We start from the raw sequence: 17,566 nt of genomic DNA, 5'->3' as shown, positions 1-17,566 counted from the left end.
GATGACTCCATCAAGCAGCCTGCAGGAGCAGAGTCACACATCCATTCAGCTGGGAAGGTTCTCCCCCTGCCTTCTCTGCACTCAGAATATGCAAGACTGACGTTGTGGTTGAGATCTTTGGGAATGTGGCTGTGAGGGTGTATGGAAAGAATGCTTGGAGGGTTATGTGTCAGTTGTTTTTAATTCCCAGCCTCCCAAAGAAGTTAAAACCCACTCCAACAACAACAACAAAAAAAAAGGTGTGTTTTTACAACATTTTATTAAAAGCAGCTTGAATATATATATAATTTTTTTTCTTACAGATCCTGAGCGCTGGACAAACATTCCTTTGTTAGTAAAAATCTTAAAATTAATAATAAATGAACTCTCTAATGCAATGGAAGCAAATGCATCTAGACAGACAACTGCAGATTGGAGCCAAGGTAAAATACTGGGTTTGCTTTTTGTCTTTCCGGGGCTGAAATCTACTTTGTCTTCTCTTGAGAAGCATTCTATAGTCACAAGAAATTCACAGCAGTAAATGGTGTGCCTGTGATTACATAGGCTTGAATAGTGATCCAAAGGGAAAGCTCAGAGAATCCCAGACTGGTTTGGGTCGGAAGAGACCTTAAAGACCATCTTATCCCACCCTCTGCCATGGGCAGGGACACCTTCCACCAGCCCAGGTTGCTCCGAGCCCCATCCAACCTGGCCTTGGACACTTCCAGGGATCCAGGGGCAGCCGCAGCTTCTCTGGGCAACCTGTGCCAGGGCCTGCCCACCCTCACAGGGGAGAGTTTCTTCCCAATATCCCATCTAGCCCTGTCCTCTGGCAATGGGAAGCCATTCCCCCTTGTCCTGTCATTCCATGCCTTGTCCAAAGTCCCTCTCCAGCTCCCTTGTCTTGTTGTACAGATCATCATTAGCAGCTTCCAGCACAACAGCTCTTCCTTCCCTGTGCCATATTTTAAGTGCTGTCAGTCTCTTCCAGGTAAAAATAAATAAAATGGGAGAATAAAACCAGTCACTGTTGTGTATCCTTAGACCTGAAAATTATATTGGGCTAGTTTGGAAGATGGGATCTGACCATATGCCAGTAAAATTATCCTTTTGTGGTGTAGCTGGTTTGCCTTTCTTCCTCCCTGCCTCAAACATCCATCCTTGCTGCTGCTTTTTGCTTGGCTCTGGTTCTGGAATCATTCCAGAAGAAAAGGGATGTTTGCAGGTGTTTCCCTTTGTCCACTCACACGTGCAGGGATGTTTTTTCCTACAGACTCCAGTCCCCTGGAGAGTGATCACAGGCTGGGCCTCTTGGATTTTGTGTTATTTCTGGAATATTGTTTTTCCTAAACAGATGATTCAAATGATATGTGGGAGGATCAGGAAGAGGACGAGGATGAAGATGAAGGCTTAGCAGGACAGTTCCTATCAGATATTCTTTCCACAAACAAGTATGGTGAGTAGCAGCTTTAAAGTCCTTACTCAGAGCAAAAATGGAGTAGGTGACACCACTGCAGAGTTTCCTTCCCTTGCCAGCAGCAGAACAGAGGCTGCAGGCACAGGCAAGGAATTCTGCTCTGGGATTGGGAATAAGGACCTTCTGGACAGTAACACAGTGATTAAATCAGTGCACAATAAATAACATCACCTGGGGCTTCAGAGGTTTCTGCCCCATGATCTAAAGGAGTGAATATTTGGGATACAATTTTTTTTTCCCCAGCAGTGCCAAAACTATTTACTTTGGGATCCTTGGGTTTCAGTTGTTCAATAGAAAACTTTCTGAGATGTTTTGCTTTGTTTGATGTTAAAACCTGCTGATTTGCCTCTGACAGATGACGATTACTATGAAGATGATGAAGAGGATGATCCAGATGCATTAAAGGACCCTCTTTACCAAATAGATCTCCAGGTGATGCTCTAGAATGAGGGGTTTTGTCAGATTCTCGTTATTCTTCATAAACTTTAATTTTTTTAATGTTGTGTTTTAACAAATCTGTAAGCACTGGAAACATCAGCTATTGATTGTAACCCCAAAAAGGATGCAGATAATTTAAATTTTTTTGGAAAGGGTGGAGTATTCCAAAAATTTCTGGAGCTATTTTTCCATACGATCAGTGTCTATAACTTATAAAGGTAAATGGACAAAAGTCTTTGAACAGAGGGAGATAAGACTTTTCTACCCGTGAGCTTCACAGCTGCTTGCAGATGTCAGGAGTAGATTGGAGGGTGACCATGACAGAATTTCATACTCCACTTGGAGGTGCTCTCACCCTTGGGTGACACTTTACTCTTGCTTTTCCCACCACCTGCAGCTGTTGATTAGCCCTTCCCTCTGCTCCCACCCTTCCCTCTGCTCCCATCCTTCCCTCAGCTTCCCCTCCTCCTCCTCTTGCATTTCTCCTCTCTTCCTTTCAATCCCAGGCTCTTACTTGGGGTATGTTGAGATATCCCTTCTGACACATGGAAGCAGCAGGATTTCCAGGAAGAGCTGGTGCTGAGCAGGTGTTTTGTGTCCCTTCCAGGCCTATCTCACCGAATTCCTGTGCCAGTTTGCCCAGCAGCCCTGCTATGCCATGTTCTCCGACCACCTCAACGACAACGAGAAGCGAGTGCTTCAGGCCATTGGGATTTAGACCCACTCCGGAGACCAGACCCATCAGATCTGCACAACAGGTTACCTTTGGCTAATTCCACGTTTTATGATTGAACATAAAACATTTTCCAGTGTCTGCCTGCCCGTTCCAGGTGGACCACGGCCTCGTGATGTATTTGAGCCTCATCTTAACACGAGTCTGCTGAGGGAGGGGATCCCGAGAAAGCAGCAAGGACGTTGCACATCCGTCTCACCATGGGAGCACTTTCATTTTCCACAGTAACTTTCCAGGAAGTTCTTAAAGATAAAGGACAAAAAAAAAAAAAAAAAAAAAAGGTGTCCTTAATATTTTTAAAAGCAAACTGTCTCTGCCTGTGAAGAGGCACTTAAATGAATTTTCCACAGCACAGTTGGACAGAGAAAGGAACTGGGCCGCTTACGGATTGCTTGGATGTACCTTGAGTAGTGGGAAGGTTGTTCCACTTGGCACTCACGTAACACAGGGTAAAAATCTTGATCCTACAACATGACTTCTTTTATAGAACCACAGACTCTGATCAGAGCTGCCTGGACGGGATGGAGCCTGTTCATGGGAGTTTGGAGGGGAAGCTGAGACAATAAACCCGAGGGCACATCTTCTCTCCTGGTGTGGATGGGGCTCTGTCGCTCACATCTGCTGTCCACTCCCACGGGAGCAGTTCTGTGCTGACACTTGTGTGTGCACGTGCTCAGAGGAAGCCACCACTTAAATTCCTGTTCCTGTGGCACGTGGCTACGAAAGACTGGTTTTCTGGAACAAAAGGAGCCACGGTTTTTAGGGGGAAAAAAAAAAAATAACTGATTGTATTTAACGTATTTTCTCCGTGACAGCCACTCTGAACTCCTCTTCTTCTTTCACGCTCCTGTGTGTATTCTTACAGAGTGGTAAAAATAATAACATTTGCAAATTGATTTCCCCATGAGAACAGCGTGATGTATCTCACAACACCTCTCTGCCTTTGGTTCCCTTCTGGGGGAAAGTGAAAATAAAACTATTAAAATGTACATTGGTATCCTTCTTATAAAACAGATTTAAAAGGAACTTGCGCTTGTTTCCTGAAGTCACTTTTTAAAAAGACAAATTTCTCCTTAGGACGCTTTCTGTACGTGCTGCCTGGAGGATGTTAGGAGCCACCTGAACAGAAAGGGAGTCCTGTGCTGGATACATCTAAAAACAACAAGCTGAGCCATTGTAGAGTTTCCTTTCTTAGGAAAGGCACTTGCTGTTCCTCTGTGGAATTATTTGCTTCGACGTTGTATCAAAACCTCCATAAACTGGAGTCGTTCTGTGTCTTGCTGGTCTCGTGTTGTGCCCTGGAATGGGCAGAGCTGGAGGGGGATCCCCCATTCCCTGGACACTCCTCTGAGCCGTCCTCAAGTTCTCATATTTTGTGTGCCTGACTAACTTTCTGAGAAGCAGAGTTTGAAGCCTGATTTTTATGTGTCTAATAAGGTACAAGCTCTTTCCATGCGGTTGTGTCGCAGTGTCTTTCTTCCTTGTGGATTCTCTGGTCTATAAGAATATCTATAATTAAACTGGTGCCCTGGTCCTCCTGTCATACCATTAGGAGTCCATTAGGAGTTTTGTTCCCGGGCCTTTGTCTCTTTCAGCTTTCACTTAAAAGGGAAAAAGGTAAACTGAACAGTGCAGTCTCTCTTGGAAACCCCCTGAGAAGCTGGAGGTAAGTGAGTGCCAGACACCTGGAAGCATCAAAGTGTGTTTCAGGGTGTCAGGAGTAAACAGAGCGCATTGAAGGCTGGTTTGCTCCAGTGGGAGCTGGAGCTGGAGCTGTCCTGTGCCTCAAAGGGGCTTTAGTCAGGTCAGAGGGTGGGTTTAAACAAGACCATGAAGAATGAGACTGACACAGTAGTACTGACACTGAACTGAGACATCCAGGGGTGTCTGTGTGATTGTGAGGTCCAGAAGATGACTGGGCCAGAGTCATGTTCCTGCTGGACTCGGTGTGTTTGGAGAAGCTGCTTTGATTTGCAGCTATCAGTGGTTTTTCCGGGAGTGTGAGAAGGGGGGGATCAGTGGCTTTGTGGGACCAGCCCTGGAGCTGGTCCTGTCCCCAGGGAACTCACCCTCTGCTGGGTGTTCTTGGCGTATGCATGACTATTGTTCTCGGTTTGTTTGGGGGGTTTTGTATTAACAAATAAAACTCTTTGCGTATAATCCCGCTTGGATCCTCGTCCTTGGCGGAGCCGCCGCGACCACCGCGGGCCTCGAACCCGTGACCTTCAGCTCCTCAGCGCCTCTTCCCTCCCCCCCCCCCGAGCGGTGCATGCTGGGGGTTGTAGTCCAGGGTCGGGCAGCGGCCAGGCCGAACCCCCCCTGCCGCGGGGCACGCCGGGAGTTGTAGTCCGGCGATGAGGTGCTGGCGCGCCGGAAGCCGCTCTCGCGGGGCACGCCGGGAGCTGTAGTCCCGCGGGGCAGGCGCGGGCCATGGCGGCGGCCGCGGCCCCGGCGGGCGGCGCGGGGCGCTCGAAGGTGGCGCCGAGCGTGGACTTCGACCACAGCTGCTCGGACAGCGTCGAGTACCTCACCCTCAACTTCGGGCCCTTCGAGACCGTGCACCGCTGGCGCCGCCTCCCGCCCTGCGACGAGTTCGTGGGGGCCCGGTGAGCCGCGGGGGGAGCGGGAGGGATGGCGGGGAGGGGGGTCCTGGCCCTGCTGACCCGTCCGTGCCGCCCGCAGGCGCAGCAAACACACCGTGGTGGCTTACCGGGATGCGATCTACGTGTTCGGCGGGGACAACGGGTAAGGAGGGCCGGGGACGGGGGGAGCACGGCCGGGGCTGAGGGGAGAGGGGTGCGAGGGGAGATGGATGTGAGGGGGTCCGGGCTGAGGGTCTGTGGCCATCCCTGTCCGACCCCCGGCCCGGCTCAACCGCCTCTCCCGTCCCTCCCCGCAGGAAAACGATGCTGAACGACCTGCTGCGCTTCGACGTGAAGGACTGCTCGTGGTGCAGGTGGGCAGCGCAGCCCCCCGGGCGCTGGCAGGGCTGGGACACGCCGCGGCGCCTCCAATCCGGCTGTAAAAGTCTGTGGCTCTACCAGAGCGTCTGAGGGAAGTGTCATCCCCCGGCCAGCGCTGTCACAGCTGATCCCTCCCAGCGGGGGTCACCTCTGTTCCTCCTGTGGGAGGGCAGAGGGACCGGGCTGCTGCACCCCTCGGGGCAGGGAAGGTGCTGAGGGAGGCTCATACCTGTCTTGCCTCCTTTCCTCTGGGCTGGGTAGTCTGTCTTGTCTCACCTGTGCCCCATTTTCCAGCTCTGCCAAACAGATTTCAGCAGCAGCGTGTTTGTAATCACCTGTGCTGCAGCACTGTGCCATAAAATCATAGCGTAGCCGAGAATCCAAAACTGGTGAAACACTCAGGAACAGCAGAATAGCTTCTAACAACTGGATGTTTTTTTTTCTGAATGTGAGCAGTAGCTTTGAGTGCCTGAAGCACGACCAGGGTGTTTGACTGCTGCTGTTCTGACTCGTGCAGGGCTTTCACGACGGGCACCCCGCCGGCACCGCGGTACCACCACTCTGCCGTGGTCTACGGGAGCAGCATGTTCGTGTTTGGTAAGGCAGCAGCAGGTCACAGCTGTGCTTGGAGGGGTAAATGTGCTGCTGTGTTGGTTTGGAGAAAGAGCGGGGGATTTTTGGGAAGCGTCAGAAAGATCTCGTTCAGCAGCAAATGGGATTTCGGTTTTAGCTTGGAAATACTTTTGCTGTTTTGTTTAAAGTAAAGAGGACTTGAAACTCGTTACCTCAGTGATTCTGTAGGAAGAGATGTGGAGGAGAAGTCTCTCACCTGTAGCAGTTAGATACCAGATAACTGCTCTTTGTGCAATCTAAAGTTTCTCCTAATGCAGTGCCCTGGAGTGTGTGTGCTGCACTGCCTTGGAGTCTAATGAAATCCTTGTTGCCCAGGTGGTTACACTGGAGACATTTATTCCAATTCCAACCTGAAGAATAAAAATGATCTCTTTGAATATAAGTTTGCAACTGGACAGTGGACAGAGTGGAAGACTGAGGGAAGGTAAGAGCTGGTGGGGATTGCCACCTTCCTGTACCAGCAGTGCTGTGAATTATCCCGTTATTTAACTGCTTGCCATAAGATACTCTTGAGAATATTTGAGTCCAGGCAAGGAATTAGTTGGGATTTTTTTGTTTATAAGGTGGTTTCTCTCCAGTGAAGGCAGCAGAGTGCAGGACTAACATGAGCCCCCTCAGAGGCTCAGTGTTTAGAGGGTGGATGGCAGAAGCAATTTTGTGTAGGAGACTTCCTTCTCCTTCTTACAGTTGCATTGTAGCTGTGACACAGACCCCTCTACAGCCCCTCTGCAGCTGAGATAACATTTTTTGTCTGTGTTTTCTCCCTTGCAGGTTGCCCGTGGCCAGGTCAGCTCACGGTGCCACCGTGTACAGTGACAAGCTGTGGATCTTCGCTGGATACGACGGCAATGCACGGTATGGGTGGGATCACCCTCTCCCTGAGTGCTTTTGTGAAGTCCCAGCCCTTCAGTTCTCGCCTCTGTAGAGTCATTTCCACATCCCAGGGGGTTTAAACACTCAACTGGGGCTTTGCAAACCCAGCCTGTTGTTGGGCATCGCACTTGTGCAGTTCACCATCTCGTGTTCAGATAAGTGCATGCTTAAAACCAAAAAATCATCAGAGTGGCTGTGGCTGGGTAATTTTACAGCCTGCTTGGTTTTGAGGATGCAAAATGATCTCTGAAATTTGGCAAATGTGCATTTCTCAAAAGGCCGCCCGATGTTGCTGAAGACTTAGAGAGCAAAGCTGGATTTGTTGTGAATTCATCTGACAGAACTAAGAACAGCGTGTCAGCCTTTCCTCTGAAAATCTGATGTGACATTTAGGTTGAAAGGAGGTGGGATTTCGGATGGGAAAAGACTGGAAAGGAGTGGCACCAAGAAGTTAAAGAGAGCCTGGTGCTTTGCCCCACAGCAGTTCTTTGAGTTTGCCATTAGTCTGTCAGGGAAAAGTCAATTCTGAACATGTAATTTTTTTTTTTTTGTCTTGATGAACTCGAGGAGCAATTTATTAATTGTTGATGTACCATATCTGCATTGTGAGAGCACACAGAGATTGTCACAAATGAGGACCTGGGTTGCCTCCTCTTCTGAGGAGAATCTGCAGAAGAGTTTCCAGCTCCTCAAAGTCTCCAGGAGAACTGCTGTTAGTCCGGGAAAACAGATGGGATCTCTTTGTTATTTCTGGAGGAGGAATTGGTGTAAGATGCATGGCTCTGTGGGATTGCTCTGTGCCAGTTTAGGGAGTCCCCTGAGGGCCTTGGGCAGCTGGAAGGAGGGAGTGGGTGAGAGGAGCTGTCTAATTTATGTTAAATGTGTCTAATCGTGGTTAAAATAAATGTCTTTTTGTGGAACTTGAGCCTCCAGGCAGATTTGAACAAAGGAAATGTCTGTAGGTACAGTGAGTAACTTGTCCTGGGAACAGCACAGTCAGAGATATGTCAGCTTACCTGCTTTGTCCTCCTTTGTGTATTTAAGGAAGGATTCAGCCCCATAAATAATTGCTGTGGTCAGTCTCAGGAGTTAGCAGGGATGAGCAGAAGGAGGCAGGGTAATAAGGGGTATTTCTGTAAAAATCCTGAGGATTAAATAGCTCAAAAGCTTAAATTCCAGACTGAGTCACTGTGTGTAGCTGTAACTTCAGTGTACTCATAAGCAGCAAGATGCTAAAGCAAGCTGGGGTGAGGCTGTCAAATTTAGGTATAGGGAGAAAAGATGCTAATAGTTGTGTTTCTGTCAGTGGAAAAAGGAGATTCTTCCTGTGCAGAAGGAATTTTGATGAAATAGGGTTTTTGTCCTTTCAGTGTCATTACTGAAAATGAACTGTTTCAAATCAAGCGTTTCTTGTGTTATGGCACAGATTAAATGACATGTGGACAATTGGCCTGCAGGACAGAGAGCTGACCTGCTGGGAAGAGGTAAGAAGCTTTAATTTCAAGTAACACATGGAGTTATCTTTTTCGGGTTTTCTTGCACAGTTATTTATAATTTCCCACACTGGACTGCACTGCTCCCTCTCCAGAACGTGCTTTTTGACCCACAGTGAAAAGAAACAGTTCAAATTTGATTGGGAAAACCAAGTGTACGTGAAAGGGTGATTTTTGGCTTGTGAATCCGTGAACTGAACCTGGACTGCCCACGTGGATTTGCTGTGCCCTCTGTGAACACCACTGCCTTCCCACTCAGCCCCTTGCATTCCCATTCCCAGACCACTGCCACGGCCTGGGAGCTTGGCTGATCAGAGCCCCCATCCTTTCAGTACTGGGGGCTTTAGAAATGTGTCCTCCCAACCATTTTATCTGTGGAAAATCAGTCTGTGCAGACATGGTAAGCACAGTGTGAGTCTATCACCTGCACAGAATCTGCACACAGAGCTGCTGTGGGCTCGGCCTACCTGAGCCTCCTGTGGCCCTGCAGCATCCTCAGCGTGTGGAAGTTGTGCCCTGAAATAATGCATTTCTAATTTTGGAACTTCCCTTATCTTTCAGATTGAGCAAAGCGGTGAAATTCCTCCCTCCTGCTGTAATTTTCCTGTGGCGGTTTGCAAAGACAAGATGTTTGTTTTCTCCGGCCAGAGCGGGGCAAAGATTACCAATAATCTCTTCCAGTTTGAATTCAAGGAAAAGATGTAAGTGTAGACAGTTAAGTCGTGCAAAATCCACATAATCCTTGACTGCTTGAGTTGAGAAATGCAAATACTTAAGGCTATTGAGGAAGGATGCTGCATCTCCTGACAAAGCAGAGTAGATAAGAAAAAATAGGGACTGTTTTCCTGAGACTTTTTCATTTTCCATGTGTATCAGATTGACCTTTTTCAGCAGCTGAACAGAAAATTTAGTAGATTCACTTAAAATAGAAAGTGTGAATCTCAGTGTGCTCGGAATGGGATGCCAGATATTACCTTCCTAGGAGTTGTTGTTTGATTACCTGATTAAAACCAGAGGTCCTGTGAAATACCAATTCAGTACAGGAGCCACTGGGAAATGTAAAATGCCAGGTGTTTTTGAAAATCCTGAGTATTTAGTTTGAGACATTTGGTGTGAAAATGTGGCCTGTCTGATGGGATAAAAATGCCAAAAAGTGGGAATACAGATGCAGAGGTGTGTTCTGAGTCTGGTTTGTGCCTGAAGTGGAGCCACAAACAGCAGCTGCCCTCATGCAGGTTCAGTGAGTGCTGTAACAGAGCTCCTCCCAAGAGCTGGAAAAATTTAAAAGAGTTGTAAAATAAAAAACCCACCCTGTTTCCCTTTGGCTGTCCCAGCTGGACACGGATCCCCACTGAGCACCTGCTTCGGGGGTCGCCCCCTCCTCCCCAGCGGCGCTACGGGCACACCATGGTGGCCTTCGACCGGCACCTCTACGTCTTTGGGGGGGCTGCGGACAACACGCTGCCCAACGAGCTCCACTGCTACGACGTGGACTCCCAGACCTGGGAGGTCATCCAGCCCAGCCCAGACAGTGAGGTAAAACCTTTTCCTCTTGGTGCGTTTTCTTTTTTACGCTTTGTTGTCTTCGACTCGTTTTCGCTCTGGAGGTTTTGTTTTGTTTTTTTTTTTTGACAAGGGGCGGTGACTTTTCGCTAAATAGCAACAACGTCTTCCCACGGATGGTTAAGCAGCTCAAATATTGTGGGCAGCAGTCCTTAAAGATTTGTCAGTGTTGACACGTTTAAAACTTTGCTTTGCGCTTGTTTAAAGAAATACCATGAAACACTTGTAGCTCAAGCTGTGAGTCAGTCATTATTTGGGAAAATTTAATTATGAATTCACTGCATGCCAGCGGTTCTGTGGTTGGCTGGGTGATGCTCTTGAAGCAGAATTCAAAGCCAGACAAAGTTTGATTGTGTCACTGCAATAACGCCCATCTGCGTAAAATCTTACAAACTCTCATTATACAGACTAGCATTTCCCTTCTGGGTCGAGTGTAAAGTGTTTGCTGGAAAATAGTAATAAAGCTCAGAAAGGGGCATTTTCGAACATACTTGCATTAATAAGAGATATAAACTTTAAAATGTCAGTTTTCTACATGGGCATCAGAAGACTGTAGACCACCAGGGGCCAAGGCAACACCCCAAATAAGAAAAAACTAAAAAAAAAAATGTAGATCCTGTTCTGTTCCTGGCAGAGTTGCTGTTGGATGTGTGAGGCTTGGGCAGGTGTTGGTTCTTTGGTATGTGATTGATTGATTATTGCTTCCAGGAGCAGAACTGCTCCTGACAGTGTTGTAAACCAGCATTATTCCCTGGGTTATCCCCAGCTAAAACTTCATTTCAGATATCAGAGCTCATCTCTTGGGCTGTCAGTAGTTCTGGACAAGGCTCTGTCTGTTAATTGCTTGTGTTGTGGGTTTTGAAGTTTCCTTCTGTGTTACAGCATCTGGAGACTCATTTGGGAGGAGAGATTGAGGTGCTGTTGAAACACATGATAGTAAATTTTCCTAAAAGACTGATTAACTGCAAAATCTGAAAGACTTCGGGCATTTTAAGTTTTAAATGATTTTGTGTCTTCTGGAGGGGTAACTAGATAATTTCTCAGAATAGTTTTCCTGAAGTTTCTGTGAGCTTTTGGCAAAGACTTCTAATGGTGGCAATGAATCTCTAATACCATGCTGTTCCCAGGACACTCTGAACTGGGATTTTCCCTGTTTATCCATCTCTGTGAACAAAGTTCTTCACATTAAGTTGAAACAAAATAGAAGTCGATAAGTGCAATGCTGTCTCAGCACTTGAGGGTTCCTGCTGTGTGTGAAGTGATGGTGACCTCTGTTAATTGTGCAGCAGAATGATCTGTCTTCACTGCCAGAGTTGGTGTTTTCCCCTCTTTTCAATGGATGGATCGTAGAGTTTACTTTCTGCTTGTTCTGCGTTATGTGATGTGATCTTAGAAATGCTGCATTATGACTGCGCTACAGCAGGGTTACTTTCTTACTTATGGTCATGTGATGCATATCCTTAATTCTTTCTTCTTTTGGACATTTAGCACGGAGTGGGTGAAGCCTCTGGAGTCCAAAATAAGAAGGTTTGGTGCTGACTGAGCTGTAATTCAGTGGTGACTTTCACAGTGCTTTGCAAAAGAGATTTCTTAGGCTGAAGGGGAGTGATTGCTGCCATTCCAGTCTTGTTCTCTGAGCAGAGCCAGCCCTGAGGAGCTTTTTAGAGTGATCCAGGGAGAGATTTGGGCTTTTAACAGGCAGTTAACAGGAACAGGCTGTCAGGTGGAAGTGATATTTCCCCTGCTACCCTGTTATGGGCAACGTGGAAGGTGCCAGGTCACATGAGACTGAAGAATCTTGAGGTTGTTACCTGGAGAAGGGGGCACAGTTTGGGCATTAATCACAGCAAAGCAGGGTAAATTCCAGGGAGAGTCTGGAAGCAGTTCTGGAGCACAGGCAGCAGTCACGTGTCAGGTGCTGCAGGTGCCCTGAAACAGTCTGGAACTTTCTGCATTTTGGGTAAACAGGTAAAACAAAGCTGGGAACAGGTCTGGCAAAATGGACCTGTCCTCCTCCTCTGCCCAAGGCTCTCAGAATTCTTGACAGTGCCTTGCTGTGAGATGGAGGCTTAATGGGTAGAAGAGGGGAAGTGGGAATGGAACAGGTCAATCCTGCAAAAATAATCCAGGAGCTGCCATTTTATGCCTTTAGGATGTCTCCAAAATGAGTATCAAGATGTCCTTGCTGAGCTGCACAACTGCAGTCTGTAGCTCCTCAGACCTATATATATGTACATATATATTTTACAAAGCTCTTCTCATCTTCACTGTTAGATGATCTTCACAGCTGGAGGTTCTACTTTTCTAAGGCAGCCACAGGAATATCTTGTCTGAGTCCTTGTCTGCCTGTGTAACACTGCCAAAGCTTCCTGGGGTGCTGGATTTCCTTTCTACAGGGCTATCAGAAGGTTTCAAAAATAAGAAATAGTTTTTTTTTTTGTTTGCCTCGAGTCTTCCTATTGAACTCAAAATATCCTTGACTTTCTGAAGAAGGTTGGAGCAGCATAAAAAATATGCAGGCAGTAACAGGGAGAATGCCCCATCTTGCACAGCTGACAGACAGGGAGGAGGAAGAAAATTCTCCTTCCTCACAGTTCTCATCATCTCCCTGTGGCTGCAGGGACTGGCAAACCATCCTGAAGCTACAGGGGAAGTCTCTAAAACTTGACCTGTGAAACGTTTCAGTCTCACAATTGGGCCTTTGAGAGCCAAGGAGCAGTAAAAATTTCTGACTTCCAAAGCTCTTGATTTTTCTTTTGGTAAGCCAAAAGGGAGGTTGATGTGCTGGTAACTTTCTGGGACTTCCTTGGAGGCTCAGTTCTGGAGTTTTTCAAATGGATTGCAGTGACGTGGCTTGTGGGCAGCTGAGGAAGATTTAAAAGGACTTACTCATCATCCTCCTGTGGATGAGTCTGCCCCCATCTCCCTGTGCAGTTACACCCACTGAGGTATCTTAAAGAAATATCTTGTTGTGTGCACAAACCCCCCAAATTCCTGCAGCAAGGCCCCTGACAGGATCTGCCTCACAGGTGGGCAGGGGAATTTTCTGCTGGGAGAGATAAAATTGAGCTTTTCGCAGTCCAGAGAGAGGACTGATACTTTTGGTGTTTATAAATCATACGTAGTGTTCCAGCTTGCATCCTCTGTAGGAAACCTTTTTAAAAATGTAGGAGCTTCATATCAAGTGCCCTTTGCAGGTCCGTGCTCAGTGAGCTGGAGAGAGACAGCTCCAAAATGTTGGTATTTGTAAGAACCCTGGGTACCAGAGCAGCTGTAACACTGAGAGTAACCGACATTGCTGCACAGCTCGATTTCTGTTTATCAATTTTATGTTCACATCCTTTCTGAGGGGTGTTTCTTACAGGCTTTTATAGGATTCTCCCAGAGAAAGCAAAATACTAACGATGTAGATGATAGGCAGAAGGATATTTCTGTAGCTCACTCACCAGTCAGGAGTTGGAACGGCACAGACTGAACATGGCTCACGTTAAAGGGGGATGAAACTGGGTAATGGAAAGATCTGAAATGTGGTTTTGAATGAGGAGCAGTTACTCTGTATAAACTTTTGTCAACAACCTTGAAAGACAACAGAGAATCCCAGCTTTCTCCTGATATCTCATTGTCCAGAGTTTTGCCACTTACTGGTTACAATAACAGTCCACTCAGGGATTTGGATTTCTCCTCAAGGTGGGCACGAACAGTCCGTGTTCCAGTCTGGCTGGAGGGTCCATCTAGAGCAGGGTTTGTGGTCTGGGCTTCGTGGTTTCCCTTACAGCATCCCTGGAAACAGTGACTTCAATCCCCAGCTCTTGTGGGGAGCTGAGCTGAGCTCCCTGTGGTGTGAAATGGATGGAAGTGCTGGGATATTCTTGGCTCCAGAAGCTGACACAGTGTAGTGTCAGTAAATAATATAAATACATGATCCTTGTGGTTATTAAATAGATCTTCCAGTATATCTCCCCATGTTGTGTTCACAAATCAAGGAGATTATTCAGAGAAGAAATCAGAAAATTATTGAAGATGGGAAGCCCAGTGACCAGCTGTGAAGAGAGGTTTCTTTTAGCTGTGGGAAATGAATTCTTCCCTGGCTTACCTGGGGAGCAGAGTTTTTTTTTTAATATGCTGGTAAAAGATAAAGACTTAAAAAGGGAAGGAAATAAAAGTTTGCAAATTGTAAAGAACGAGGGTAACGATTCTTTGGAACATTTTATTGGAGTTTTATGGTACCTCTTCATTATGTTTAAACCAGGATTTGATGTTTTCTGAAAAGAAAGTTTTCCTCAAAGAGAGGCTCCACTTCAGTACCTCTTTGAAGAAGTCTGGTAGGCTGGTTTATGCAGGAAGTCAGATTAAGATGCTTTAAGTGCTATTATGGTTATTGGATTTTTGAATCCACACCATGTGCCAAAGAGAAGCAAATGGTTGGTCACTGAGTTCTCATCAGCTGTTGTCAGATTTCAGTGTATGATCTTCTGTGACACAATCATTAGATTTGGCAATACTTGCTCTTCAAACAGTGCCTCATGCTCTCTGATGAATTATGTATTAACATTGCTTTTTAAATTTGCAGCTGATATACTGAAACGATTTTAAAGGAAATAGCATTTACTATTATTGCAGCTGTAAATAAGTTACAGAGGGGCTCAAACTCTGACCCCTGCGGTTACACCAGCACGTGTTTGGATGTCGTTGTTAATGAATTAACCTTCCTGTTTCCATTCCATGTTCTCCAGTGGATGCCAGGTGGGAAAATCTCATCCTCAGTGCGTTTGGAAGGGGATGGTCAGGCCAGTCAGGAAAAGTTTGCCCTTGGTAAATCCTTGCTGACTGGTCCCAGCCACCTCCTTCAGGGGGTGGAAGGAGCTTCCAGGTAACTTTCTTGGGATGGTGGTGCAGTTGCCTGGCTCGTGGTTAGCTGGGTGCCCAAGCTGTGTCCCCAGGTCCATACCAGGCCAGCCTTTTAAAATTAATACCTGGGCACTTTGTTTATTCTTTGGTACCTGCAGCAGTAAACTGAGATAGAAGAGTCCGTTGCCATCTGAAAGGAATGAGAGCCTACAGAAAGGCCCAATAAAGGAATAACAGCCTAAGAAAAGGCCCAATAAAGGAATGACAGCCCAAGGAAAGGCCCAGTAAAACCCTGCAGCATTTGCCTGCTGCTCTTTATTTGTGGAGCTGCATGCCTTGAAGTTCACTCTTAACATGTGTCCCTTCCGTCTGAAAGCAGAGACTGTCTGCACCAAGCATGGGAAAACATTTTAAATCCTTAAACCTCCTTGAACTTTAAGACTATCCAAAGCTCTGTCTGCCCATCTGTTTGAGTTTGATGCTGTTGCCTGGTGTGACAGTTTGGAAACATCTTGAGTCTCAACAGCTCCCAGTAGTGACAGCTCATTTCGACCTGTTGTAGCTGGGTTTTTCTTGTTTCAGAGAGAAATAGATACTTTTTTAAACTTTCAATATATCTGCGTTCACCAGGTTGGTTTGTTGATGGCTTTTGGTATTTTTATTTTGTTTTAGCTTTGAATTTTTAGTGGTACTGAAGGATAGAGAGACTCATTGATGTTGTGAAAGAGATTTGAGCACGTTGTTAATGGCTCTGGAGTTCAGTGCAACAGTCAGGCTCCATAATACCTGCTCATTCATAGCTGAGTGTGAGGAGAGTTAACATTTGCACAGTTATAAATCTCCTCTGCAAATATAACAAAGCTTCTGAGGACCTGAGAGTGACAAAGAAGAGCTTTGAAACAGCTGCAGGGGATTTGATTTTAGCGGTTTCCTAGTGCTGCCCATATCATTGAAGTTTCAATGAAAAAAGCACAGGAACATGTTAAAATGGTTTGAGAAAGGAGTCAGAGAGAGAAATTAAGCACTCACAGCCTGCAGTAATAGCATAGCTAATGCTTTCCTCACAGCCAAGAGGATGAATCTCACTACAAGAAAGTCACATTTTTTTCCCTGCCCCAGTTGTGCCAGTGGTACAGAAGAGCTGGGCCGGGCCATGGACAGGGCTGGGACCTGTCAGCTCAGAAAAGGTTTTACTTTGTCTTCTTCCGCTGTGTTGGTCAGCCTTGGCATAAAGCACAAGTTGTCACTTTGGAGTGATCCATCTGCCCTGCTTTTTCATCAAGCCAAAATGTGAGAAGGCTGGCCCAGACTGTGGGAACAACTGAGGGATATTTCATCTTCACCATCTTTGTGGTCTGTGTTCTGCCTGCTTGCAGCGAACAAACCCCTCACTCAGCTTCTCATCTCGTCCCTGGAAGTGTCCAAGGCCAGGTTGGACAGGGCTTGGAGGAACCTGGGAGAGCGGAAGTGAAAAAGACTTCAAAAGTGGAAATTAAATCTATTCCAGGAGAGAGAGAGAAATTTCAGCCTGGTATATGGCTTTACTTCTTTTTTTTTTTTCCCTTGCAATTTGTCTTCAGCTATTTTAGCTTAAGCTATAATCCAAGAACCATTTAAGCCTTGACTCTGCACAGGCAAGTTCTAAATTGCATAGAATGGACTAATATTGACCCCTGAGTGGAAATGATTCGTTTTACTTTTTTAACCATTTAATTTTACTTCTACATTGCTTTAACTTCAATTTATTAAGGACTTTAAATGAAGCTAAATGTGTTCCTGGTGAGGTCAAAATTTAAATCAATGAGTTGATGTGGGGGTTTTGCACAGATTTGACTGAGTTTATTTTAAAGTTTATTTAAAGCCCCAAAGCTGATGCTCAGGGCTGTAATCAAGGCAATTTGAATGATTGCTGGGTGCTCTGGCACAGGGAGAGGCAACACTAATGGCACAGCTTTGGGAGTCAAATCAGCACAGGATGAACCCCATTTGAGCTGGTCCAGGGTTGAGTCTGAGCACAAGAAATGAGGAAAAGAAAAAGACCTCTGAAATACTTGTATTTTGGAAGTGATGGCTCGAGTCATCCTGGCAGTGTGGAGGGAGGAACTGAAGGGGAAGCAAAGGTGACTGATGAGGTCTGCTTTTGAAAGCAAAGATTCCAGCTTGGAAAGAGCCTCAGATGCAAATCTCATTAACCTTAAATAGAGAAACCACTCCAGCAGATGAAAGAGGGTAGTGTAGCTCAGAGAGGGGTGCCAGCCCCCATCATCAGAGCTGTCAGGATGGAATCCAGGATTCCTTTTGTCAGGCACTGCTAATAAAGTAAGGAGATGATGCTGGTGGAGTGGTAAGTACAGGATCTAGAGCTGGCAAATGCAAAATTCAAGATAGGGCAGGTTCTGGGCGTCTGGAATTGGTGGTTGAGGAATGTGGGGACCAGAATGTGTGTCAGTCTGTTTATTTTTCTCCAGCTGTTTCTGCTCCTGAGTTTTCTTAACCTTTTTTTTTTTCCCCTGAGTGTTTCCTTGAGGACCCAGCTCCCCTGCTTTGCACTGGGACAGAGTTTTCC

General features: G+C 46.4%; 3 protein-coding genes across 4 annotated transcripts in view; all 3 read left to right on the top strand.

The window, feature by feature from the left end:
* Nucleotides 1-3,616, top strand: part of IPO9 (importin 9) — a 30,338-nt gene extending 26,722 nt beyond the window's left edge. Inside the window, exon 25 of the mRNA XM_027898133.1 lies at nt 3,046-3,616. The gene's annotated coding sequence lies outside the window, so the exon portion shown is untranslated. The remainder of the gene's footprint in view (nt 1-3,045) is intronic.
* Nucleotides 309-2,881, top strand: LOC114064774 (importin-9-like). The gene is made up of 4 exons (XM_027898107.1): nt 309-422; nt 1,334-1,435; nt 1,812-1,888; nt 2,502-2,881. The coding sequence occupies exons 1-4, from the start codon at nt 377-379 to the stop codon at nt 2,610-2,612; spliced, it is 336 nt and encodes a 111-aa protein (XP_027753908.1). The 5' UTR covers nt 309-376; the 3' UTR covers nt 2,613-2,881.
* A 1,432-nt stretch (nt 3,617-5,048) lies between the features above and the next one.
* Nucleotides 5,049-17,566, top strand: part of LZTR1 (leucine zipper like transcription regulator 1) — a 28,775-nt gene continuing 16,257 nt past the window's right edge. For both annotated transcript variants that reach the window (XM_027898098.1, XM_027898099.1), the window contains exons 1-9: nt 5,049-5,233; nt 5,310-5,372; nt 5,527-5,583; nt 6,108-6,187; nt 6,539-6,647; nt 6,995-7,078; nt 8,523-8,580; nt 9,151-9,290; nt 9,924-10,125. In XM_027898098.1, the coding sequence (XP_027753899.1) occupies nt 5,058-5,233; nt 5,310-5,372; nt 5,527-5,583; nt 6,108-6,187; nt 6,539-6,647; nt 6,995-7,078; nt 8,523-8,580; nt 9,151-9,290; nt 9,924-10,125 (969 nt within the window). In that variant the 5' untranslated portion in view covers nt 5,049-5,057. The remainder of the gene's footprint in view (nt 5,234-5,309; nt 5,373-5,526; nt 5,584-6,107; nt 6,188-6,538; nt 6,648-6,994; nt 7,079-8,522; nt 8,581-9,150; nt 9,291-9,923; nt 10,126-17,566) is intronic.

Source organism: Empidonax traillii, unplaced genomic scaffold, assembly GCF_003031625.1.
Source record: "Empidonax traillii isolate 1590-97213 ecotype Southwest subspecies unplaced genomic scaffold, ASM303162v1 scaffold579:size954524, whole genome shotgun sequence".
Taxonomy (NCBI): domain Eukaryota; kingdom Metazoa; phylum Chordata; class Aves; order Passeriformes; family Tyrannidae; genus Empidonax; species Empidonax traillii.
This window is presented reverse-complemented; position numbering and strand designations above follow the sequence as displayed.

Bases quoted from the DNA above. Each gene is read 5' to 3' on its own strand.
- LOC114064774 (XM_027898107.1), top strand. From the start codon at position 377: ATGGAAGCAAATGCATCTAGACAGACAACTGCAGATTGGAGCCAAG. The intron at 423-1,333 runs GTAAAATACTGG...TTTCCTAAACAG, and splicing joins AACTGCAGATTGGAGCCAAG to ATGATTCAAATGATATGTGG. The intron at 1,436-1,811 runs GTGAGTAGCAGC...TGCCTCTGACAG, and splicing joins TCTTTCCACAAACAAGTATG to ATGACGATTACTATGAAGAT.